We start from the raw sequence: 25,480 nt of genomic DNA, 5'->3' as shown, positions 1-25,480 counted from the left end.
CAGGTGGGACCTCCTCTCTTCTGCTTTTGGCAGATGAAAGGTTTTACTTTGAGCAGAACCACCTGTCACATGTCGAAAACGCATCAATCTTATCAATGTGTCCACCTTGTGTTGGAATCTCCAATTCGGAATGAGTTCAGTCAGACTGAGGAATGTAATTGTGCTGCCCGTATGAGCGTAACGATTTACTAAATCTCTGACTCGAGACTGTGTGATTTATTATTTGCAACATTCTCAAGTCAACATTCTCATTCTCTTCATACCGAATCCTGGTTCGGCAGCTTAAAGGGGATGCCAGGACGTTATCCTGAGAAGTTAGATTTATTACTGTTGATCAGAAGATCACATCACAAGAGAGAGGGTTCATTGTGAAGGTCATTTTCTGATTTGATGCAGATCTGGTCCTGATGATGCTGAATTTTCTTGTGTCCCTGCGGTTTGAAAGTGAAATCAAATAAATTTGATTGGAGCAGAAATCTTTGTAAAGAAAATTAGAAAAAAAAACTGATAGACTGGTTTACAATCTGGTGTCATGGTGTTTATCGAATCCTGGCACATACAGAATACTCAATCTTTAGACTTTTGCTTTAACTTTTGGCTCTGGTGCTTCGGCACCTCAGGTTCCCCCTCGGGCAGCGGCTCTAGTGTGGATGGCGCCCTGGGCGAACTCTCAGCCCCTTCAGCGCTTGTAGAAAAAAAATCAAAAACAAAAAGAAACTTTTGACTTAACTTTGTTAAAGTTATGACATGAAACATTGGATATATAATTATCCTTATTGGCCTTCATTAAGAAAAGAAAACAACAATCATTCAGTTCAACCATCATCAAAGCGTACAAAAAGGAGAAATCATGGCTTTGTTTATTAGTGAACGTGTTTCCACACACATGTACTGGGAAAAACACTTATCAGCAAGGATGCTTTTTAAAAAGGGATTTAATTTGCTAAGGAGCATCAAGATTGGACTTTGGAGCAATGAAAACGTTCATGTGGTCCATTCCAGAGTGATGGTGTGTCAGGGTGAATGTGTGTGTAGTGCTCACTGTACACACCTCTCCAGACAGTGTTATGATCTGGGGTTGTTTCAGTTGTTCAGGTCTAGACTTGAGGTCAGCTGACGACCTGAATGTACTGAAGGACCAGGTTTATACATCTCTTCCCTGATGGCACGGCTGTATTCTAAGGTGTTAAAGCCAGGAGAAGACTTTACGCAGCGCTTCCTCTCTCACGTCTCCCAAACTAATGCGACTCTGGATGGACCTAAATGCTGTGACGTTGCATAAGTTTATCACAACAATGCCACGGTCAACGCCTTCCATAAATAACATAAAAGGTGATCTAATGAAATATTAGTGTGTGTGATAAATTAATTAATTTATTATATTAAATATATCATATTAAAATTTTTGTTGGTCCTATACTGTCTAAATGGTACATCTAATGTACGTTTAAATAAATGCATGCATTTTTTTTGCATTTAGCATTAGCTTAGTGGTTAGCATTATCGCTAGCTGAATTTAATTATAAATGTAATACTTAGGCATAATCATAATTAAAAAATTTTGTTGTAGTTGGTAATCCATGTCCTTCAACAATGAAGTTAGACATCGATGTATCTGTGTACGTCTTGGAGCTCATTACATTGACAAAAGTGATTAATGTTTGTTTATTTAAAAAAAATAATTGGGATTTTTTTTGTGTCTGAAAATGGAGGACTGTTAGAAATTATTGGAAACGTTATTTAATTTGAAGTAATAAAATGATACTTATCTAAATAAACGAAAGGTTTTGTCTGTACATTGGTCAGGTTAGGCTGATTGATAAAGCGGTATAGAACGAGTGAGTGATTAGTTCATATTTTCACTTTGGCTGAAATAACAGCGCTGAAGTGGTAAGTGAACTTTAACACGCTGGAGTGGTTTTAAGACAAAACTTCATCTTTATCTGATCTATTTCTTCCATTTCTCACGTGTGATTCACTCTGCGATTACCGAACAGGAAGTGTATTTGTCTGACGATAAAAGAAGCACAATTTCGTGTAAAACAAGACGTAACCTTACAAAAATTTTATTTCTTTGTATTAATAAGTTAGGCAGAGAGTTTTGCTGTACAGAAAGACTGAAATGATAATATCACTGATTACATTAAATATTATTTTTAGCTTTAACCTTTGAACTATTTCTACTTTTCACTTAGTGATTGATATTCTCTTTAACTCCTCCAGAATCCTCTGCTGTTTTCAGCTTTACCACTAGATGGCGACATCCTCAAACGGCGCCTTAATTCCTGCTTCTCGTTTCCGGTTCAAAGGTCACTCATGCTGTTTTTTTTTTTCCTCTCGTCGTGTCGGAACGTGGGATTAACTCGCAGCGGAGGTTGTTTTTTTTTTAAACAAAATATCTAAAACTCGGGTGAGAATGGATTTAATTCTAAAAATAAAAACATAAATATATTTTAATATAAATAATTTTGACGTGTATATTCTTTACAAAGTGTTTGCTGTGTTTACCTAGCAACATGTTGGTGATTAGCATTTCTGTTAACTTAGTCAGGCACTTTTAACCTGAGGTATTAATGTAGATTTTAAAAAAAGTTTACGATTTAAAGTGTCACTTAAGGAATAAGATATTTAGTTTTGGATGAAATGTGTATTTACTATGATGGTCAGGGTTTCCCAGTGGACCCACTTTAGATTAGATGTGAACAGTTAATGACTCAGCGATTTATATTTCAGATTAATGTTCCCCCTCCCTGTTTCAGGTTGTGACCTCACATGGACGAACAACTCAAACCGTCGCCCTCGGGTCACTCTGCATCCATGATGTCATCGTACACCTGCATCAGCTGCCGTGTCCAGTTCGCTGACCCTGACGTCCAGCGCGCGCACTACAAGACCGACTGGCACCGCTACAACCTGAAGCGCAAGGTTGCCAACATGCCCCCGGTCACCGCTGAGAACTTCCAGGAGCGAGTCCTGGCCCAGCGCGCCGCCGCCGAACAGCAGCAGGCGGACGCTCACGCCCTCGCCACCTGCGACGCCTGCAACAAGAAGTTCTCCAGCACCAACGCCTACAACAACCACCTGCAGTCGCACAAGCACCAGCAGGCCGAGAGGAAAGCAGTGGCCGCCGTCCAGGAGGCCGTGCAGCGCATGAACGAGAAGAATCTGGAGAAAGGGGCCGAGCTGGACAAGGACGCTCAGAACGAGGCCATACAGAAAGCCTTGAAAGAGGGGATGAGACGAAAGCAGAGACACGCCCGGTCCGAAGCCACGCCCACAGAAAGGCAGGGTCGGACAAAGCGCCGAGGATGGAGTGGTTCGAGTCGCAAATCAAGAAGATCGCCACTGACGAGGGAGATGAAGAGGAGGACGAGGATGCGCTGGATGAAGGTGTGTGTGTGTACTGTTTGTTAGTGCGTTTGTGTTTGTTTAAGTGAGAGGGGAATAAAAATACCTGCTAACGACTTTTTCAGAAGAATGGGAAGACGTCTGTGATGCTGACGACGATGATGATGATGATGATGATGATGATGAGATGGAAGCTGACCAAGAAGAAGAAAAGCAACCGGAAGCCACGCCCCCTCCCGCTCCAGGCTCTATCCCTGTAACCGACTGTCTGTTCTGTTCGCACCACTCACACTCTCTGAGTAAAAACGTCGCCCACATGACCAAGGAGCACAGCTTCTTCATCCCCGACATTGAATACCTGATGGATCTCAGAGGCCTCCTTGCATACCTGGGTGAGTCTGGACAGACATGGCGTCCTGGTCTCTGTAGCGACGGCTTACACGGGTGCTTGTAGTATGGAAGGAGTCTCCAGCGTTGAAGCTTTGTAGCAGATGTGAAAGTCCCCGAATTTCCTCACTAACATTATATATATTTAAATATTTGGTCGAGTCTTTACTTTAGGATTCAAGAGACTATAAATAATAAATATGTAAAAAGTAGAACGAACTTAACAATACAATGATAAATAAAATAAGAGGGGTTAACGTTAACATATATTAGCTATAACTGTTATCTAGTACACTGCGGTATGTTTTAAATCACGATTTTACTTCTTCAAATTTACAAATTCCACCTGATAATAAATAGAGGTATTCCACCAGTTACGAGCATTCGAGTTATAAATTTCCACAGATACGAACATTGATAGATGTGAACAAATCACGGAAGTAGTTTACAGTTTGTGTGTATTATACAAAAAACAGACACTGCAGTGCACCAGATACCAATATTTACATTTATATACAATATTATCGGTGTGTAAGTGTATAACTGTATAAAATATCTAAAGTCAGGGATATTGTGTGTGTGTGTGTGAGAAAATTCACAGTCAAATACAGTGGAAAACAACTCTGAGACAAAATAGCGTCCAGAAAACCCCTCGCGATTTAAAGGCGCAGAGACACCACTGTTACATTTAACATGTGTGAGATTCATTTCCTCAGGCGCGGTTATGGCTTTTGGCCACATGATGGCAGTGGGCAAAGTGGACAGAGATATAGACAAGTGGATTGTTATAATGCTTTACATTGTGTATTCACAGTCAAAGGCGTATAAGACTCACTTTGTCTGTAGGTGAAGGACAGATGGTGAACTCTTAACCTCTGACAATCTTATCAGCCCAGTAGCAGAAGGTCTCTATATGCCAGAGTTAAAAACTTTCAGGGACGCAGTCATGCTGTTTTGTTTTTTGAGATTGTATGTTGTACATTTTGTCAGTATTTAAGTAAATGATTATTTTGACTAACCTTTATTAACTTATGGCTGTCCTCTTTTCATTCCCAAACGCCCTCTACAGGCGAGAAAGTGGGTTTCGGCAAAGTGTGTTTATGGTGCAACGAAAAAGGCAAGTCGTTCTACACGACCGAAGCGGTGCAAGCGCACATGAACGACAAGAGCCACTGCAAACTCTACACCGACGGAGATGCGGCACTCGAGTTCGCTGATTTCTACGACTTCAGGTACGGGCAGGGTTTTAATGCCACAAACCGGTTTTGAAAAGATAATGTTTTTCATGACGCGCCGCTGCAGCGTCCTCGATCCTGATTGGTCGGCAGGTTGTAAAATGTTATAGTTTCTAGAGTAAAGGTTAAAATCCCAGGTGGACGGTGGATTATATTTAATAATAATAAAAAAAAACTTTTGATACAGTGTGGCTTTAATGCTGTTATAATGTAACAGCCGACTTTTATGTCAAATAAGAGAGAGACACATCGTACTGAGAGAGATGTGTGTATGTGTGTGTGATCAGGAGCAGCTACCCAGACGCTCGTGATGGAGCCGATGTGGAAATGAAGGACGGAGAGCTCCCCGATGAAAAGACGGTGGAGTTTGATGATGACACTCTGGAGCTCACGCTGCCGTCAGGTTTGTACAACATCACTAATACACGCGCTCGTACCTTAACAATAACGATTTAAGATGGACTAATGAGTAACGTTCGTCCTGCTGCAGGGGCGAAGATCGGACACCGCTCGCTGATGCGGTACTATAAGCAGCGCTTCGGGACACAGAGGGAGCTGGTACCAGTACACAACCAGCGTGCGGTGGGACGCGTCCTGAGGCAGTACCGGGCCCTGGGCTGGGCCGGAGAATCAGGTAAGGAATACTGGATTCCCCTCTTCAAGTGTTCTGACTCGCTGAAGCGGTCGTGTCTCGATCTATAAACGTGTCGTTTCGTGCGTGTCGTTTCAGGTAAAGGCTCGGTGGTCCAGCAGCAGAAGGACATGCAGTACGTCCAGAGACTGAAGTCGAAGTGGATGTTGAGGACGGGAATGAGCAACAACGCCACCAAGCAGGCCCACTTCAGGGCCCAGGTCATGTTCTAAACCCTGGTTCCTTTAGGACGAGTTTAGGACTCTGAGGGACACTTGGTGACTTGGGTGTGGTTCTGATTTAAGGACGTTATTAAGACGTCGAGAGGACATTTTTCTGATAAACACGATAAAAATTGTAAATCTGTTCTGTTCACCTGCTTATAAAATAAAATATTAATAAATTAAATAATAGATATTTCTGTGCAATAATGTTATACAACTGACTCCAGAATTATTGGCGCACCACAAGTTGCATGCAATGTCTGATATTTCAAGCCGAAGTGTAAAGATGATGTTATTATTATCATTATTTTGTTTGTCTAATTAGTGCAAATTGTTTTAGTTTTTATTTTTATTTGGGTGAAATGTTTAACAAGGTTGGAAAGAAAGCTCATGCACGGTGTGTTGTGTTGTGTTTGAATTAATGTCCTTTCATTCTAATTCTTCCTTTTTATTCTCCTTTCTGTTCACTTTCTTCTATTGTGTTTTTGTTTCTCTTCTTTTTTCTCACCTCTTAAAGCTGACCTTATGATTAAACAATATTACGCAGGAGAGAGTGCTGTACTGCTGATATAACACGGCTGCGTGTGGGTCGTAGGCCAGAGTCATCACAGCTCTGATATCCTTCTGATATCCAGCACAGCAGCACAATCTCGAGCCAACAGCTAAACAGTATTTATTATTATCAGGTTATGATTTGTTTGTTTATTTAATCAGTTATTTCGCTCTGTCAACACACATCCTCACAAAACTGAGGGATCTAACTAACTACTATTGGAGCTGGTGATAACCGGTTATAGTAATTAACAGGGGTGAAAGTAGTTTTAAGTTTAGTCAAATGGTGAGAAGAATAAACTATGGAGGTGTGGTGGACTTTTTATACTTCCACTTATTTCACATTAAAATATCTGCTCCGTTAACTTCTGGGTTCCACATTTACAGCTGCACTGTAGGGTGAGAGTAGGGTGTACAATTCCCCGTCATACACACAAAGCAGTGCCCTCTGATCAGACGTGTTGGTGAACTTGAACCGACAGTTCATGTGATTAACAGTTATTAGAACACCTGTGATGTGTATAGAACAACAACTGAGTGCTGTTACCATCCATTATCGCCACTCGTGGAGAGTCTGTTGTCCAGTCAGATTATTCGGTCGGAACTGATGCAAGTTATTATGTCCCAAGTTTTGACAGCTATAGTTATAAAATGAGTAACACCGAAATTGTTAAATGTATTTCAAAATAAAACTCTTTTTGCATAACAGTAACACCGATGACATATCGGTTATACTGTATGATCAACTTTTGTTTCATGATTTTACCCTTTCACTTATTTTATAAATTATTGATGTTGTGAATTAGATTTACTTGAAGAAGAAAATATCTTTGGATGAAAAGGATCTGGACTCACTTTGATGTACGATCAAAGTGACGAGACATTTCTTTAAACTTGACCTTTAAAAAAACTGATACGAGGGAATATTGAACATTAAACTATCTGAACTTTTTAAGATTATGATTATTTAGATTTACATATATTTCATCCTGATGTTCAAAAGAAAACTCCATAATGTTTAATTGTGTTTTAATGGTTGGACTGTTTAATTATTATTTCCGCTGATTTACTCCAGTCCGCCAGGTGGCGCTGCTCGTATGTACTAACTAACGCTTAGGCCACGAAGAAAAAGATCAGCGTCAGTGTTGTTATTCTGTCCTTTTTAGGCTTAAGTTCGCAGATCTTCATCAATTTTATAGCGTGTTAAATGGATATTAAAACCTAAATCATAAAGTAAGACACTTTTACATTTCCACAACAGAAATATTACCATGTGTTGTGTTTATCCTGGCTTCTGCAGCATTGAGATAGATAACATTAGTTTATTAAACCCGTTTGTTTTAATCAGCAGAATCAGTGCATTGCTCTAACTTTAGCACTTTACACTGTTTAATGCGCTTATTATGTTAAATAAACATGTAACTTGTTTCATTTAATCAATCATAGATGGTATGACAATGTGTTTTTTTTTTGTCCACTGAGTAAAGTAGGATTTATATAAATTAGGAATAAATGCAAACAGCTTTGTATGTCATGACAAATGCACAGCTTACTGTATAAAATAACAGCGATTAAATAGATGCATGAAAAAAGGCAAACGCTTCTTAACCTTTTATTCGCCGCCATATTGGAAAGGGCAAATGCTCTTTTAGTGTAAATAGGTTGCGTCCCCATGTCCGCCATATTGGAAAGGGAAAGATTCTAGCGCCAGGAAAATGCTCTACGCATGCGCCGAATCCCAGAATTAGCGCTCCGTTTGATCCGCCATATTAAAACGAAGGCGATGCGTATCTTTGTCTGCCATATTGGAAAGGTTCCGGTTCTGAAAAATGAAGCCAGCGCAAAGTGCCTAAACACGCAGTTCTTTAAGTGACCACTAGGGGCTCCAAAGTGAGTTAATCCCCATAGAGGCCCATGTTATAATGTCTTTACAACAGAAATGAGCATGTTTAAATCCTGTAAAATCATACTAAATTATAAAATTATTGGTGGCTCACGTCTGGAGTGATGCGAATCTGTGTGCCATTTTGGTAGGGGTGCTGTTCGATGTTCTAGAAATGCAAGGTTTAGTGATTTTAATATTAACCATCTCTTTGTGCTCATGTGTTACATATTAATTTAATAATTAGCTTGTGGTTGTTGTTTTTTACAGCTTTACCCAAACAGCTATGGCGTTGTATCAGAGATTTCATCGGCTCCAGACGTTGCAGTTTGCTTCCAGGTGGCTCAGACCACAAACCTGCGACGTGAGCGTACACAAAGTCGTCACAGGTCAGTCATACACCACAAGATTGGACCAAATCGCTGATTCCAGCATCTGATTACAGGACCATCAGTATCTGTGGATCTTAAAACAACCAGTGTGTAGATAAAAGTCTTAATGGTCTTAGTTTGTATTTCTCAAAATTATTTTATCTCTGTAAGTATTTGCATGAAAAAAATAAATCAGACATGTTGATGGACTAAGCACTGAAGGACATCATGAGTAATAATAAAGTATGATCCGATCAGCAGAACGAATCCAACAACGACACGCACACGATGCCGCTCCGACTCGCCGTCCTTTCTCCAGAGTCACACCTGAGGACGTTAGCTATTTCAGCGAACTTCTCCCTGGGAGAGCCATCACGGACCCGGACGTGTTGGAGTCCAGTAATGTCGACTGGCTGAAGTCAGTAAAAGGTGAATGGAAAGCTGTTCCCCTTTTAACCGCGGTAACTGTGGGTCTATGACCTGTATCATATCCTAGACTGTGGTATTTTTGTTCACCATCACACAGTGACTTTGTGCCTGAGTGTCTCTTTAAAAACCTGTTGCTCAAAGATTTTAAGAAATTCGGTTGTTAGAAACGGTCACCTTTTATGTGCAGGTAGTAGTGAGGTTCTGTTACGGCCCAAGACAACGGAAGAGGTCTCTCAGATCCTGAGGTAAAGGCAAATGTGTTATTTTATTTATCTGTTGATGCATGCTAAAGCGACTGTGTAGTTACTCATATTAATTTGTGTGTGTTTTACCAGTTGATCAAGTAGCGGACTGTGCGCCTTGTAGCATGAATTTACTGTTTTCACTTGACATGTTGATCAGGGATGTGACCACTTCCGCAATAAAATCTTAACGCTTTTCTTAATAAAAAAAAATCAACCTAGAATGTCTTTAAACCTTCTAAGCTGCTTAAGTCCTGAAATGTAAGTTTTTTTTTCACATGATTTTATGATCTTCTACTGGAAGGGTTTTGCTATGTTCACTTCACCAGCCTGAAGTGATTTAATTCAGATTTTCTTCCCTATTGTAACAAAGATCTGATTTATATATACATATATTGCAATGTCAGGGAGTTTTCCCTCTCAGCACCGTCGCCCTCGGGGACGGTCTGATTATTTTGATTCATAAACATTTTTCAAATTTTCATAATTTGCCTTTTGATTGTGTAAAGCTGTTTTGCGACAGTGACCGTTGTTAAAAGCGCTATACAAATAAAATTGAATTGAATTGTTTGTTGTCCTCCAAAGCAAAATCGCATGCATTGTTTAAAATGAATGAATGCTCGAAAAATTGGATGTGACGGTTTCAACAGAAACATATCAAAGGACGGATTGTCCACGTTAACGTCAGATAAAATTAAATGTTAATTTTGAATGTGAACTGTAATGACTTGTAAATCAGATATGACCAAAAAGAGGAAGTGAACAACAAGACTTGTAACGTGAAGGTAGCTTTAAACAGTGATGACTTGCTACTGAAAAGGATATGATGATGAACAAAATGTTTTTGTGGCCCACAGATACTGTAGTGAAAGGAACCTAGCTGTGAGTCCTCAGGGTGGAAACACAGGCCTGGTGGGAGGCAGCGTCCCAGTGTTCGACGAGATCATCCTCTCGACTGCACTGATGAACCGAGTCCTCACCTTCGACGACATCTCGGGTACAATCTGGCTGCTTGCTGTACAAATCTACGTCATGTAGTTGACATAAATGAACGTTGTCATTTTCCTAACAGGGATTTTGACGTGTCAGGCCGGCTGCGTGTTGGAGAGCCTGTCTCAGTATGTGGAAGAGCGTGACTTCGTTATGCCGCTGGATTTGGGGGCGAAGGGTAGCTGCCACATCGGGGGCAATGTGTCCACCAACGCGGGAGGGCTTCGCCTGCTGCGCTACGGCTCCCTTAGAGGGACAGTTCTGGGCCTGGAAGTGGTGTGTGTGTGTGTGTGTGTGTGTGTGAGAGAGACTGGAGCACGCACCTGTTCTGTTGAAAAGTGAACATGATTAAACTTTGACGCTGTCTCCCGTCTCTAGGTGCTGGCTGACGGCAGGGTTTTGGATTGTCTGGCGAAATTGCGTAAGGACAACACGGGCTACGACGTCAAGCAGCTCTTTATCGGTTCTGAGGGAACACTTGGGGTGATCACTGCCGTGTCGATTCTTTGCCCTCGGAAACCCAAATCTGTAAACGTGGCCTTCTTAGGTGCTTAGCATGGATGTTTAAACAATACATTTTTCCTAACATTAATAGATTATAGGCATTAAAAAAAAGTTACACTTATTGTAGATGATGTAAAAGTTAAATGAAACCTTCATTATATATTAAACAAAAGTCGTTATTTTTACTTAATGACTGCATGTTAAAGCTAGTTTTTGCCCTTCCTCACTTTTTCTTTGCATATTTGTCAAACCGAGATCATTAAACTAATTTTAATATTGCACGAAGATGACCCGAGAAAATATACAAAGTTTTTTTTTTTAAATGATGATTTCAGAGAAAAATGCTGTCCAAACCTTCTTGGCCTTATGTGAAGTAGTTGCAGTTCACTTGCCACACCCAGGCCTGATTACTACCAGACCTGTTGAATCAAGAAATCACTTGTCTAGAACCTGTCTAACGGAGTGAAGTACGCTGAAAGGTCTTACATCATGCTGCAATCTATAGAAACTGCTGAGAAACATTTATCAATTTTAAAATGTTACAAAAGCCCAAAGTTAAGGCTTTCAGACTCCAGCGAACCACGATGAGAACCGTTATCCACAAATGGAGCAAACTTGGAACAGAGGTGAACCTTTACAGGAGTGACCTTCAACAGACCGTTTATGCTCGAAAACCCGTCCAAGAGGCTGAATTAAAACAATTCTGCAAAGAAGATTGGGCCGAAATTCGTCAACAGCGATGTGAAAGACTCGTTGTCGGTTATCGCGGACGCTTGATTACAGTTTGTTGGCAGAACAAGTTATTAGGTTTATACCCTATCTCACCTACGCGGTTCACTACAGTTCATCATGATTCACCGCAAGTTTTTGGCGCTGTGAGTACCAAAAGGTTTCCATCTTTCCGCGCGAAAAATTTAACGTTTAGTTTTTTGCCGGTCCTCGCGAAAGCTTGCGTTCCTTACAGAACTTTGCGGAGTATCGGCGGGCAATCGCGGCAACTCACGTGCCTAACTCCGCATCTCACCGTGAGTCAAACCTCAAAGGTAAGAGAGGGTTATTAGAGAGCAGTTACTTTTTCACATGGGTCCAGTCAAGTTTGGACAGCTTTTTTTCCTTAATGAATGAAATTATCATTCAAAAACTGCATTTTGTATTTACTCGGGTTATCTCTGTATAATCAAAATTTAAAAAAATTATGTAATCATTAAATGTGACAAATGCAAAGGAAAAAATAAATCAGGAAGGAGGGCAAATACTTTTTCAAAGCACTGTAGCTGCTGGCTAGCTAATGTTGATAATCTGAGGTACCGTTTATCGACTACTAAACATCGATTTTCCTTCACCTACATGTTAAGTGTTTTGGTTCCTTGCAGGCTGCTCAAGCTTCCAGAACCTTCTGGAGACCTTTAGAATTTGCCGAGGCATGCTGGGAGAAATCCTCTCGGCTTTCGAGTTCCTGGATGCCTCCTGCATGAGCCTTGTGGAGAAACATCTTAAGCTCGCCAACCCTATCGCTGGTACATGAGAAACACTTAGCAATTTTAAAATTTTTCTTGGGGCGTGATCAGGAACTCATAGCATATAGTGTGTTTATAACATTTGTTTTTTTTCGCTTATCGGGGAAGACAACCGCCTCAAGACGTTCTTGATTAAACAACTAGCATTTTAATTATAGAAATTTTAAAATAGATTTTTATATATAATTTTCCAGAAAGCCCTTTTTACATAGTCATGGAGACCTCAGGATCCAATGCGGCACACGACGAGGAAAAACTGCACAACTTCCTACAAAAAGTCATGACGTCGTCTCTGGTCGCAGACGGCACCGTTGCAACCGAGGAAACTAAAATAAAGGTAGCCAAACAAATCATGGATCGACACCTTCTGACCAATCAAATTTGAGAATATAGAAATAATGTGGCTTTATAGCAGTGTCTGTCTGTCTCTTTTTTTGCAGGCGCTTTGGTCTATTAGAGAGCGGATTACGGAGGCTCTGAGATACGATGGATACACGTACAAATACGACGTCTCTCTTCCCCTGGAGAAAATCTACGATCTGGTCACTGACATGAAGTCGCATCTGGGAAACCGAGCAACTAACGTACTGGGCTACGGACATGTTGGTACGATCGCTCGTCTTGTCTTTTTTTCCCCCTTTTTCTTTAACAGGTTGTATTGATGTTAAAACTCTCTCGTCTTTAAGGTGATGGCAACCTTCATTTGAACATCACGTCTCCCTCGAAAGACGAAGCACTTCTGGCAGCCATCGAGCCGTACGTGTACGAGTGGACGTCGAAGTGGCAGGGGAGCGTCAGTGCCGAGCACGGCCTCGGGCTCAAGAAGAGAAACTACATCTACTACAGCAAATCCCAGGAAGCTGTGCGTCTCATGCAGGACTTTAAGACCATGCTGGACCCCAGGGGCATTCTCAACCCATATAAGACGCTTCCTGATAATGATGATGATGTTCGCAAGGGAACAGGATGTTTTTAGAAAGATCTAAAAGGGTGCCACCCCAACCCATTGGCATCACGCTAACATCATGGCTTAGCACTCGTTAGATCTTGTTAATGAAGACAGACAGCTAATCAAAAATTTTAATCAAATAAAAATTAATTTTAAAAACGTACAGTACAGATTGTGATTCTGACTTTCATAGCCGTGATGCATTCTAATACGACGCCTAATTAAATAAAATATGAAGTGAAGATTTTAAAGAGTAAAAAAAAAAAAAAACCACAACAGAAAGCACTTACTGTTTTGAACCCAGCATGAGATTTATTGTAATTTCTGTAAATACACTGTACTTTGTCTGTTTCTTACCATGTTTAAATCCATGTAGGCAATAAAGAGAATTATTTTGGTTATTATGGGGGATTTGTAACTTTTTTTTTTTGCAGGTAAAATATGCATAATGAATTCACACATCCTGTGTAACGGATTGGGGAATGCGGGCACAAATAGAAGAGAAAAAAAAAAATCCATCTGCTTCCACTGCCCGAGGCTTCCTTTGGCGCAGGAGTGTGTGTGTGTGTGTGTGTGTGTCTGTGAGAGACGTCACCAGACGAAAGGGTGACCTTCTAGATGCTAGAAGAAGTGATGTATACTACTTAAGGTAGTAGTATGTAGTGTAATTCATAAATATTCATTCTGGACACAGCTTAAAAAAAAAAAAAAAAAAAGAAAGTTTTGTGGTTCATGGGGCGTTTTCTTAGGATTGTTTTATCCTCACGCGGTGCTGATAAGAAGAAGAAGAAAAAGTAGTGTTAGGGGAGGAAACGCAGCAAAACCGCATCGTGTCGTATGTCTTTAAGTCTTCCTATCGTTAAATACATTACATTATACATTCACAGTTGCATGATGTGTAGTGGTAATCCTACGTCTCAGCCCTGATTCTCACAACGAAACAATCTAAAGCTCTGATATAAAGCTAATCTGTAAACTCTCTCGACTCAACATGCCACATAAAGCTTGGATAGATATATACAGTATCTATATATGTGCTGTATATTAAAAAAAAAAAGAGGAAGCAATGACACTGGAGACTGCTGTCAGGAAACATCAGAAATGAGAATCCAACCAAGAATAATTTACGGCGCCTTTATGAGGCATTATTCCTATATAAAACGCTTACGCAGCACTGTACACATTTTGAAACACACGTTATTCTATGCATAAATTCACAACGAAACCCGGGACGCTTACATTGAGGAGAGCGTTTAGGCTTAAGGAGAGGAGAGAGGAAAAACTTTTATGCGCTAATAATAGCGCTGCAGCATCGGGACACAGAACTTGTATTTAATAACAATAATAATAATGATTATTGTTATTTTTATAAAGCTGCCTAACAGTGCAGGAGCAATTGAGCAATGCGCGATTGTCAATCTGAGAGTAAGAAAAGACCAAAGGCAGGCGCTGAGGAAGAGACAGAGAGGCTGCTGCAAGATGCGCAAGCGTTCCGATGGCTTTTATCATGCAGGCACGGGGAAGTAACGATACGGTGATGTCACCGCTCCAAAAGGGAAGGCGCGTAAAGCAGCCAGACCGCCAAGCGGATTATCGATCCCTAGGGCGTTGTGATTGATGCGATGGAAAAGTGGCTGCTTAAAAAAAAAAAAACTGGAGGAATTCATCCAGCGTTCCGCTTCACACGCCTCTTCAGTGAGATTGTCTCTCCTGTTTAAAAATAATGCATACCTTTTAGATCTAGGACCCGATCACCATCAGCAGCTGTATCAACATGGGATGAGAGTGAAATGAGCTAAAACCATGAGCTTGTTTTCTCTTGAAACTCTGACAGGAAATAATTTATATAGGAGGAGAAAAAAAAAAAAAAAAAAAAGCTTCCTCCAACAAGCTGGATCATGAGCGCCCCTGAACGTCTCAGCTCCAAAAGAACAAACAGGAAATGTTTTCGAGAGTTCTGGTGATGCGTGAGCGAGCTGATCCCAAATCAAGTCCAGAAATAAAAACTATTCTTAAAAGTCAAAGGGTTTAGCAGTCTGGTTTGCCTTTCTCTAATGAGCTGAGGATTTTATCCAGAGTCTTTTTAATGCGCAGCGCCGTCAGTCGGGCCGATGGGTTCTGGTACCAGCACTCCTTCATCAGCTTCACCATGGCTGAGAGCGTCTAAAGACAAAAAGAGAGAGAAAACATGCACAAGTCAGGTGGTATGGTGCAACAGAAAAGGTGCTGCAAAACAAACAGCCCAAGGGTTAGAGCTGGACCTCATCCAGACTTACTGAAGGAGTTGGATTGAATTTGGATTGATCTCCCCCCTGGACTTTTGGTTCTATAGTAATGATTATGGGCTGCATCCCAAACTACAGACTAAATTGTACACTAACATTAGGTACAATGAACTCTGTGTTCACTTTAGCACTTTCTTAATTTTAATCCAAATGCTTTGCTTGAATTTTGACACTGTAGTTTGATGTTTCTTCAGTTCCTTATTCACGAGGCCTCCCTGCAGTTTGTTCCTATTTTGCATCTGATGTACAAAATGGAAGCCAAACATAATGACAAACACTTTCATCTCCACCCTGTCATGTACAGGTAGTCCCCGACTTACGAATGAATTCCGTTCCTTGGGCACGTTCATTAGTCAGATTTGTTTTTAAGTCAGACGAAGTGAAACTTACACGGCTTGGCGCGAATATACAATGTAAAGCATACTTATCCACTTGTCCAAATCTCTGTCCACTTTCCCCACACCGCCATCATGTGGCCAAAAACCGTAATCGAACCTACAGAAATAAATCTCACACATGTTAAATGTAACAGTGTTGTCTCTGCGCCTTTAAATAGCGAGAGGAATCCTATTTTCTACGATATTGGACTGTATTGTGTGCTATTCTCAACTGTGTTTTGTTGAGAATTTTACAAAATTAGGATTATTCACCATCAGGACAGCTTTACAGGACAGAAATTTTCTATCATCGCGCTCCTGGACTGATTCATTGAAACCGGTGAGGCCGACTCAATTCTCCCCCACACACACCAGACAATATATACAATATACCAGACTTTGGACATTTTATACATTCAGTTAGAACTGAGATTATTGTATATAATTGTAAATATTGGTATCTGGTGCACTGCAGGGTCTACTTCCGCAATCTGTCGATGTTCGTATCTGTGAAATGTTTGTAAGTCGGGGACTACCTGTACAATGTTTCATTAAATGTGTATAAAGACATGAAGACGTAGCGGAAAGGAAGTACCGGATCGGAAAACCAGCGATTGGGGATGAAGGGTCTTTGTTGCTCCACACACACCACTTTGCGCATGTCCTCAAAGCTGGGGTCGTTTGGTACCAGGTCGTAAAAGGGAGGCTTGTAGTCCTCCACGATTCCTGCAGCCAACAACAAGCAATTCTTTAAATTAGGTTCTTCAGCATGGGGTACTTCTACAACATAGAGTGCCACATGACTATAATAGTTTCAAGGCAGAATTAGTATTGAAGTGTATAAAACTAATAACAATAGGAATTGTTTGGTTGATTTCAGGTTTTTTTAGGTTCTTGAGAGAATGTTTGTTTTTGTTATCGCTAACCGTTACTGTAAGTGCGTCGGGCGATCTCCCACAGCACCAAGCCAAACGCCCAGATGTCCACTCTCTTATAGGCATCAAAACAGTCCATCTGAATCGTCTCGTCCAGCACCTCGGGGGCCATGTAGCGCTTGGTTCCCACTTTGGGGTTGTTACCTACATCAAGCTGATTGTCCGCTTGGGTGTGAGTGACAGCCAGACCTGAGCCAAGGGAAAAAAAAATTTTTTAGATCATAGTTAAAGAAAAGAAAAGAAAAAACAAAACTAATGATTATCCTTTTTTTTTGTTTGTTTTGTTTAAAGGCAATTATACCAAGGTCTGCAATGCAGCAGCGCATGTCCTTCTTGACCAGGATGTTTTTGCTCTTGAGGTCGCGGTGGGCGATGGCCGGCTTGCCCTCGGTGCCCAAGATCTCGGCGTGCAGGTGCACCAGACCGCTAGACACCGAGGCGGCCATGTTCAGGGCATCTGGTGCAGACACGGCGCTGCGCTGCAGGTAGTCGTACAGCGAGCCGTGCTCGTGGTAGTGTGTGATCAACCACAGCTGCGTGCTTGAGTTGCGGGATGTCATGTCCGACGCCATGAACCCTGATAAAACACGGATACATATAACTACTCTTCTTATATTTTACCTCACAGGGATGAAAAAAACAAACAAACAAAAAACAATTAAAATAAATAAATAAACAAACAGAGTGACTCACCTAATATATTTTCATGCCGTAACAGAACCGTGTTGTAGATTTCTGTTTCCCGAAACCATGACTTCTCATCTCTGGAGGAGAAGATTTTTACAGCTACGTTCTCTCCCTGCCATTGGCCCCGCCACACCTCTCCATACCGGCCCTTTCCTGGTGGAGAATTATAAATGTGTATTTATAATCATTAAATTATCGACATTTAATTAAAACGTAAATTCTATTTCGAAAGAAAAAGAGGGCTGTAGCAATATGTCATAACTATTTTCTGTTCTGTAAGCGCTGTTGAAGTGTTTGTAAATGTTGAACTTATATGTACACTCAGCCACGATTGTTTAATTACACATGTGGTAAAAAATGCATATCTGGTTCATCAGACTAGAAATCAAACACTAGAGGAGGGCTTAGTTTGTCTCAGACCGGATGCACTGCACTTAATTGCAATCATATTCATACCGACACACTCGACCAGGCTGATCTGGCGCGCCACTGTCCTCTGCACCAGAAACGGAAGACCTGAGCCACTGCCTGATGTGCAGGAATGATCCAGCAGGTCCTGTTCAGCAACAAGAAAAAAAAATTATCATGAAAAAACTAATAAATGTAATGCTTTTTGGCTGCCTCTGCCAAGAAGTAAAAAAAAAAAAAAATGTAAGGCTAATTGTTGAGTACCGCGAGGGTGCTGTCGCCCACGTTGGAAGTGATGAGCCCGTCGATGGCACCCTGCTCCGTGTCGAACTCGTGCAGTCGCTCCAGTCGGCGCGGGTGCAGACGCCGGCACACGGGCACAGCCAGCATGGCAAGCAGCGCCAGCACGGCGAAAGGAACCAGGACCAACAGTACCAGAGTCTCAACCCTGTACCGCATAGGTTCTCCCTCTGGATCTGCACCGGGAGGAGAAGGAATTGAGGTTTACAGTAACTTGCATTTTTATGTACTGCTAACCCCCTGGACCAGTAGAACAATATCACTGGCACAATCTAGTGCCAATTTTTAAAATATCTCCTTCAATCATAATTGGTCAATAGTCAAAAATGATACACTCATTTTTTTTTAAAAATTGCAAAGTATTGACATTCTGATTGATTTTGTCCATCTAGACCAGGGGTGGCGAACACGCGGCTTGTGCTCTTCAATCTATCCACGTCTTCTGTGTTTAAAATCGCAATTTATTTTTAAAATGTCAAAAAATAATTTTGCAATAAAGGGTTATGTATTTAAATGCGATTGCTGAATCTCATGAGATATTTTTTATATATATATTATTTTTTCAATTATTATTATTATTTTTTGACACAACCTCTCGCGTGATTTAACATACATTAGACAGTTGACTAACATGATTGACGTGAAGTTTGTTAGCAGCCTGTCAATCATCAAGGCAGAATTAGGGTAGCGTACAGCTAAGCGCAAATACGAAGATGAGCACAGAACATTTTTATCTGAATGAGAAGATTTATATTTTTTGTTGAAAGAAACGGAAAGCCATTCTTCTTGATATGCCAGACTTTGTTGTCGCATTCTAAGGCTTCAAATCTTGAGTGCCATTTCACTTCACTCCATTCTACCATAGCCCGAAAATTTCCTAAAGGCAGTGAACTTCCTAAACACAAGGTAAAGACACGTCAGTCAGAAAAGCAAACTCAGCACATGTGAAGATGTCACTACGAGTAGCCACAACGGAATACAAGCCAGACCAAAAATAACAAGGACTGTGAGGTGTCCCATTGAGTCAAATAAAAGGAGTAAGGCTGATTTACATCTATGAAAACTACTGTGTTATTTAATTAGGTGTATATGTTGTGATACTGTTGTTTGCACATATGTTATGTGGCATTTTGCAGTGATAATTTTTTTTTTTGGCTCATTATGGCAAACAGGTTTGCCACCCCTGATCTAGATGCTTCTTCTTCTTTATTTCTGTACAGATAGTCCCCGACCTAAAAACATTCGAGTTACGAATTTCCGCAGATACAAACTGACGGCGGTTCTGTGATCATTCGTATATGTGAACAAATTACAGATGTAACTGTGCTGCGGTTATGATTTTTGGATAGGTATGCTTTACATTGTATATTCGGGTCAAAGGCATATAAGACTCACTTTGTCAGACTTAAGAACAAATTCAACTTACAAACGGGTTCCATTCTGGAAGCATGTTTGTAAGTCAGGGACAACTTTTACTTATTTTTATTAATAAACAACAAAAATACTTCCATGTTAAAGCTTTTAACATCGTCCTTACTTCTGAGCAGCAGCTGAGTCAGCGAGTCGACTGAGGCGTTGGCGTTGCACATGGGCCGAGCACAGCATTCTATCACAAGACTTGCCGAGGGAGAAGCCAAGCAGGTCAGCCTCCTGCTGTCGCCGCCCATCAGGCAGCCGCGATGGAGGAAGCGCACGCCGTCTCTGACAGTCACGGAGGAATAGCACTGATCGCCTTTGCACTGCTGTGCCATGCAGTCTTTGCCCGTGCACACACAATCGATGGAGCCATCTGGACACACACAGGAAATAAGCCTCAATGTAATGCATAAATGCTTATCTATAAACCCTTTTTTTTTTTCCCCCCGTTCTGTACATTTTCAAAACTAATCAAACATTTCTATCGACTTATACAGGTGACTGGAATACCAAGCAGGAACAAAAATCAGCTCAATCATTTTACTTTTTTAAGAAACAGTACAGTTCCTCCAGCGCAAAGCTAACATTGAATAATGGATTTTTTTAAGTAACAATACTGCAGAAATAATGCGTTGTCAGTAAATAGTCTTTCAGACAGAAAAGAAATAAAAGAAACTGCTGTCTGTGTCTGCATTTCCTCCAGCTGTTATGTCAAGCCGTCTCCATAAAACTCAACAGATGGAAATAAATCAGACGAAATCCACTTCAAGCGAAATCACAATGATTTGTATGTTTTGTCACTTTAAACTCCATTGGTTTCATTTTTACTTAGATGAAAATTCCCCGGCAAATATAAGCACCAAGGGCGACATGGAAAAGTTTTGTACCTTCAGCTAACGTCTGCACGGCCTGGAGGAGCACGAGGAAAAGGACCTGGGTGCAACGATGACCCATTTGGTTCACTGCACTGAAAAAAAAGACGCAGAGTTAGAAATAATGTGAATTAAAAATCTATCAAGGAAAAGGTGATTCCTTAGTGACCTGCATGTAAAAAATATATACACGTCAAGACACAGGAGACGCTAACAAGAATAATGTAAATTTAGTGAAGAATTATGCTGCTAGTTGCACACTATTCCTCCTGTTATTATGTTTTCTGGTTATTCTTTTTTTTTTGAAGATTGTGCCCTAAAATGAAACGATAATTATTTATATTTGTTATTTACTCATTGAGCCCCCATCAAGCTCCGCCCACAAAACTGAAACAGCAGTTCACCTATTGAATGAGTTATCATTATTATTAGTGATCCTGGTCATGACATCACTTTATAAAGCACACTCGGATATTCAAGCTCTGAGTGACATCGCTACAATAATGCAACTTTTCCATGAACTGGTTAATAAAGAGGTGAAGGGGTGTTGGGGGCGTGTCTATAACGTGACTGACACTGGATATCAATCTAAATATAAACATACATTTAACAACTGTTTCTTAAGCTACTGAATATGAGGCAAGTATTACTTTTGATCAATTGTCAAAATCAAAAGATTTAAAAAATATGGAAAGTATGGAGCTTTCGCAGTCACATGATTCACAGTTAAAACATTGTCTGGCAGTCACTGTCACAGATAAGGCCAAATTATAATGAGGACCTGACTGATACTCTTTTCACTTTTAGAACATTCCTAACAAACTCCTTTTTCAGAATAACTTCTACTCCATTTCTTTTCCTATCCACACCATGGTAAAACAATTTGCACCCTGCTCCTAAGCTTCTAGCATTGCTACCTTTCCACCTGGTCTCCTGGACACACAGTATATCCACCTTCCTTCTCTGCATCATATCAACCAACTCTCTTGCCTTTCCTGTCATAGTCCCAAAATTCAAAGTCTCTACTATCACTCGTAAACTTCTGCCGTTCCTCATTTTGCTTTCAAACATGCGTTCCTCTTCTCCCTTTTCGACCAACAGTAGCCCAGTTTTCACCAGCACCCTGTAGGTCGACAGCACCGGTGGTGGTCGTTGTTAACCTGGGCCGCGACCAATCCAGTATGGAAGTGATATCTGTGATTCGTATCATTGATTTGGAAAAAGTTTTATGTCGGATGCCCTTCCTGACGCAACCCTCTGCATTTATCCAGACTTGGGACTGGCACAAGAAAAAATGGATTGCGCCTCTCCCTGCAATCAACAACCAAGCAAAATGCTTTAGTTTTTATAATTTTCCCTAACTCTCAGGATACTGCAGGTACACACAAATCTGATTGCTCTCTTAAAAAAAAAAGGAAAAAAAAAAAAAAGAGGCCATCCTAAGCCAAATCTAATTTGTAGGGATGCACCGAAATTTCGGCCGCCGAAAATTTTCGGCCGAAATAGCATTATCGGTTTCGGCCGAAACGTAAGAAAGCGCCGAAAATAAGCGCCGAAAATAAAAGCCGAAATTGTCGCCACGCCTCTCCCATCCTCCCGTCTCGTTCGCGCTGTCATTACGCATCAAACACGGAGTATGTCGGCGGTTTGGAAGCACTTCAAAGTTTCAGATGAGGACAGCAAAGTTGCAATATGCAACATTTGCTCTGCAAAAGTTTCAAGAGGGGGTCACGTGCTAAAGCTAAAGCACGTGACATAACAGAGAAAGTAATGGAATTCATTGCTTTAGATGACCAGCCGTTTTCAGTCGTGGAGGACATCGGATTTCGTAGGCTAATACACCACATTGAGCCGCGTGATTTTATTCAGTGCAGTATGTTCTTAATGAGAAGAGGAACTGTGTCTTCAGCCAGAAAACTGAAAAACTTTTGTTCATAAAGATAAACCTGCTTCTTTTGCTTAAATTAAAAGCAGACCAATTTAGTGTGTATAGTTATGTTGTTTACAGTAAGAGGTTGGATTTATTTATTTTTCTTCTGTTTGTGCACTGTTGTTTGGTACAGTAATTTAAAATTGAAGTAAAAAAACAGCTAGCATTTTTTTTGCACAATTTTGTAACAGAAAGAAATTTTATTTAGTTTTGTTATTGTTAAACATCCTTATTACTGTTATTTATTATCAATAAAAGTTTGATTGCTTAATTAATTTGTAGTTTTTTTTAATACAAACAAAAAGAAAATATTTTAAACATGTTTTTTAATGAAGCCATTTTCGGTTTCGGTATCGGTTTTCGGCCAAGTGCATCCAAAAATTTCGGTTTCGTTTTCGGCCCAGAATTTTCATTTCGGTGCATCCCTAATAATTTGTCAAAAAGATATAATCTGACTAAAACTCAAATTCTGCGATGGTGATTAGAATGTGAATCCATATTGTATTGTTAGAGAACCGATCAAAGATATTGAATTGGTTGCTAATAAGGAGGAGAATCACAAGGAACCAGCCGATATATTAAATCACAACACCTGGGTGCTGTTTACATTTTTTTTGTAATTCTGTCTGTATCGTGATTTTATAAATCCCAATTAAATATCATTTTTAAGTTTATTACGGTTCTAAACTAATTTGGTACATAATTCGTTCCTTACACACAGGACGATGTGCTGCCTGCTAATTTCTGAATAGTTTAGAATGCACCACCTGCAGGATCGTAGAGGACCTGCAAGTATTTAGCATCTCAAATGCAAACAGAGTCAAGTTAAAAATCACTGTGGAACCTCGACAAACAAATGCCCTCGCTTTACAATTTTTACCTTAAGAATTTAAATTCTGCATCAGCATACAAAGGATTTTTGGCACACGCTTTACAATTTTTACCTTAAGAATTTAAATTCTGCATCAGCATACAAAGGATTTTTGGCACACGAACGAATTAACCGAATGCTGGCTAAATTGCGCATATGTCCGGGAGCTGTTCAAAACTTGCTTGCTTCAGTGGAAACCCAGGCAAAGCAAGTTTCTTTTTTTGTAAGTTATTTTTTAAACGAAAATTAACAAAAATCATTTTCGAGAAAAAAAAAAAAAAAAAAAAATCATTAGTAAAGTCATAGCACCTAAGAATGTTAGTAATGACGGAAGCAAGAAGAAAAGGGAACCACTTTCAGTTTCTTTTTTTAAAGCAGCCGGTGCCAAGAGGACTCATAAATTAAGGTTAAGTGAGGTTTAATGTCTATTTATTTAATATTTTACTTGATTTACAATGTGTTTTCGAAGTGTTTTAATAGTTTTTAAATGCACAAATACGTTTACAGCGTTGGAAATTGGTAATATCCATGTAAAAAAAAAAGTTCTGTCTGTAGATTGGTCAAAACTTGCTCTGTCAATGATATCTTTATGTTTCATACATTGGATTGGATCATACATTGATCGCTGGACAGAATTTAATATTTAATTACTGTAGTTAAGATTTTTACCACTGAAATGGTATAAGTTCATTTTAACTTCAACCTTACAAAATTTGATTTCTTTATATTAATAAGTAGACAGAGAGTTCTGCCTTATAGAAAGACAGGCAGACATGTACGTGGGCTTCAACCACAAATAATAATATCACTGAATACATTAAAGCTGATCAGCTTATTTTTATCTTTAACCTTTTATTTCTACAAACTCTTTACCCGCCATCAACTTATACTAGCATAACACAGCCAAAATTGTTTATGGAAATTATGGAAGCTTCACAAAAACTATAATATCGGTATTGTCTCCTCTTAAAGCAAAAAAATTAAAATAAAAATAAAATCCATGGGACACAAAACATTTTTAAGACGTATTTGAATTTAGGTTTCACGGCTCTCCATCCTCAGCGTAACGTGTATTTCCTGGAATCTGATTTTTTAGGATGATTCGCCTGGAAAGAAAAAGCTTGAATCTTGAGTTATGATATGGATTTAAAAAAAATTAAATTAAATAAATACTTACTTGTATAAATCCTGAAGTGAGCTTTTTAGGACTGTGTTTAAACCTTTGCAGAGCTGGTCATCTCTCTAGAGCAGACATTTTCCTGAAAACCAGAAGAAGAAAAAGATTTGAGATTATTATTATTATTATAATTATTATTAGTATTATATTTATTATATACTATATAATATTTATAGTATAGTGTATATACTGTACATATTATATACACATTGTACATATTATCCAAGTCATTATTTTAGTCTGGTCCTGTTTTCTTGGCTAAATAAGCTAGCTAGCTAGTTAGTATGTTAACCAATGTGTTATATAAAATTAGTTTGTTAGCATTGTGTTTTTAATGAACATGCTAACTAGCAAGACACTACTCAAACGCTTAGCTTAGTTATGCTAGCATGTTAGCTTAGCTGACTCAAAAGAAACCGCGTATACTGTAATATTTATGGTTTGTTAGCTGAACTAGCTAATTACACATTACCAAATAACTTATTAAACCGTTAGCATAAACTAGCATAACACAAAACCCACAAACAATGCACTGTTAACAACATTAACCAAAACCAGCCAATGGCTAGAGTCCAAATCACGCCCTTTGCACTGCGTAGCGCGCTATGTGCACATTATTTCATCCCCTATGTAGTGCACTGACATATACAACAAGCAGTGGTTTTGGATAGAGCCAACGCTGCGCCCACGATAACTAGCAAGCAAGCCGTGTAAGAAATAAACAGACGAGCTTCATGACTCGAACAACAGTCAAAATCAATTGCTTAATAGGTATAAATTGCAAATGATGTGCTATTTATTAAAAACAGGAATGATACTCACTTGGCTGTTGATAAACACAGCAGATGGAGAGCCACCCACCCAGTGAGAATCAAAATGCTAGCGCCTCTGCTTGTCAGTCGCGGAACTACAACTTCCTCAATGAACGAGTCGGATCTTTGAGTCGGCTCCTTAGCACCGA

At 39.9% G+C, this 25,480-nt stretch overlaps 3 protein-coding genes across 3 annotated transcripts; 2 read left to right on the top strand and 1 right to left on the bottom strand.

The window, feature by feature from the left end:
- Positions 1-2,284: 2,284 nt before the first annotated feature.
- On the top strand, positions 2,285-6,702 carry znf622 (zinc finger protein 622). Its single transcript, XM_053502443.1, is given in 8 exon segments — positions 2,285-2,410; positions 2,760-3,229; positions 3,232-3,390; positions 3,474-3,740; positions 4,805-4,967; positions 5,258-5,373; positions 5,461-5,604; positions 5,701-6,702. Coding segments are annotated over 7 exon segments (1,440 nt in total). The 5' UTR covers positions 2,285-2,410; positions 2,760-2,772; the 3' UTR covers positions 5,835-6,702.
- Positions 6,703-7,412: 710 nt separating this feature from the next.
- On the top strand, positions 7,413-13,662 carry d2hgdh (D-2-hydroxyglutarate dehydrogenase). The gene is made up of 11 exons (XM_053493137.1): positions 7,413-7,610; positions 8,544-8,648; positions 8,889-9,059; positions 9,247-9,304; positions 10,159-10,298; positions 10,374-10,567; positions 10,670-10,838; positions 12,169-12,312; positions 12,507-12,649; positions 12,753-12,918; positions 12,999-13,662. The coding sequence occupies exons 2-11, from the start codon at positions 8,546-8,548 to the stop codon at positions 13,286-13,288; spliced, it is 1,578 nt and encodes a 525-aa protein (XP_053349112.1). The 5' UTR covers positions 7,413-7,610; positions 8,544-8,545; the 3' UTR covers positions 13,289-13,662.
- Positions 13,554-25,403, bottom strand: acvr1l (activin A receptor, type 1 like). Its single transcript, XM_053493125.1, has 11 exons — positions 25,342-25,403; positions 24,520-24,601; positions 20,557-20,636; positions 19,791-20,042; positions 18,218-18,429; positions 18,002-18,101; positions 17,552-17,698; positions 17,160-17,435; positions 16,850-17,047; positions 16,519-16,649; positions 13,554-15,424 (listed from the first exon to the last, which is right to left on the bottom strand). Exons 3-11 carry the CDS (start codon positions 20,621-20,623, stop codon positions 15,290-15,292), a joined length of 1,518 nt encoding a protein of 505 aa, XP_053349100.1. The 5' UTR covers positions 20,624-20,636; positions 24,520-24,601; positions 25,342-25,403; the 3' UTR covers positions 13,554-15,289.
- Positions 25,404-25,480: the final 77 nt, after the last annotated feature.

This window comes from Clarias gariepinus, chromosome 1 (genome assembly GCF_024256425.1).
Source record: "Clarias gariepinus isolate MV-2021 ecotype Netherlands chromosome 1, CGAR_prim_01v2, whole genome shotgun sequence".
NCBI lineage: Eukaryota > Metazoa > Chordata > Actinopteri > Siluriformes > Clariidae > Clarias > Clarias gariepinus.
The sequence above is the reverse complement of the archived record's forward strand: the minus strand, read 5'-3'. Positions and strand labels throughout refer to the sequence as shown.

Bases quoted from the DNA above. Each gene is read 5' to 3' on its own strand.
- d2hgdh (XM_053493137.1), top strand. From the start codon at position 8,546: ATGGCGTTGTATCAGAGATTTCATCGGCTCCAGACGTTGCAGTTTGCT. The intron at 9,060-9,246 runs GTGAATGGAAAG...TTTTATGTGCAG, and splicing joins CTGGCTGAAGTCAGTAAAAG to GTAGTAGTGAGGTTCTGTTA. The intron at 10,568-10,669 runs GTGTGTGTGTGT...TCCCGTCTCTAG, and splicing joins CAGTTCTGGGCCTGGAAGTG to GTGCTGGCTGACGGCAGGGT.
- acvr1l (XM_053493125.1), bottom strand. From the start codon at position 20,623: ATGGGTCATCGTTGCACCCAGGTCCTTTTCCTCGTGCTCCTCCAGGCC. The intron at 17,436-17,551 runs GTGAGTCACTCT...GTGTTTTATCAG, and splicing joins ACGGCATGAAAATATATTAG to GGTTCATGGCGTCGGACATG. The intron at 17,048-17,159 runs GTATAATTGCCT...CCCTTGGCTCAG, and splicing joins CTGCTGCATTGCAGACCTTG to GTCTGGCTGTCACTCACACC.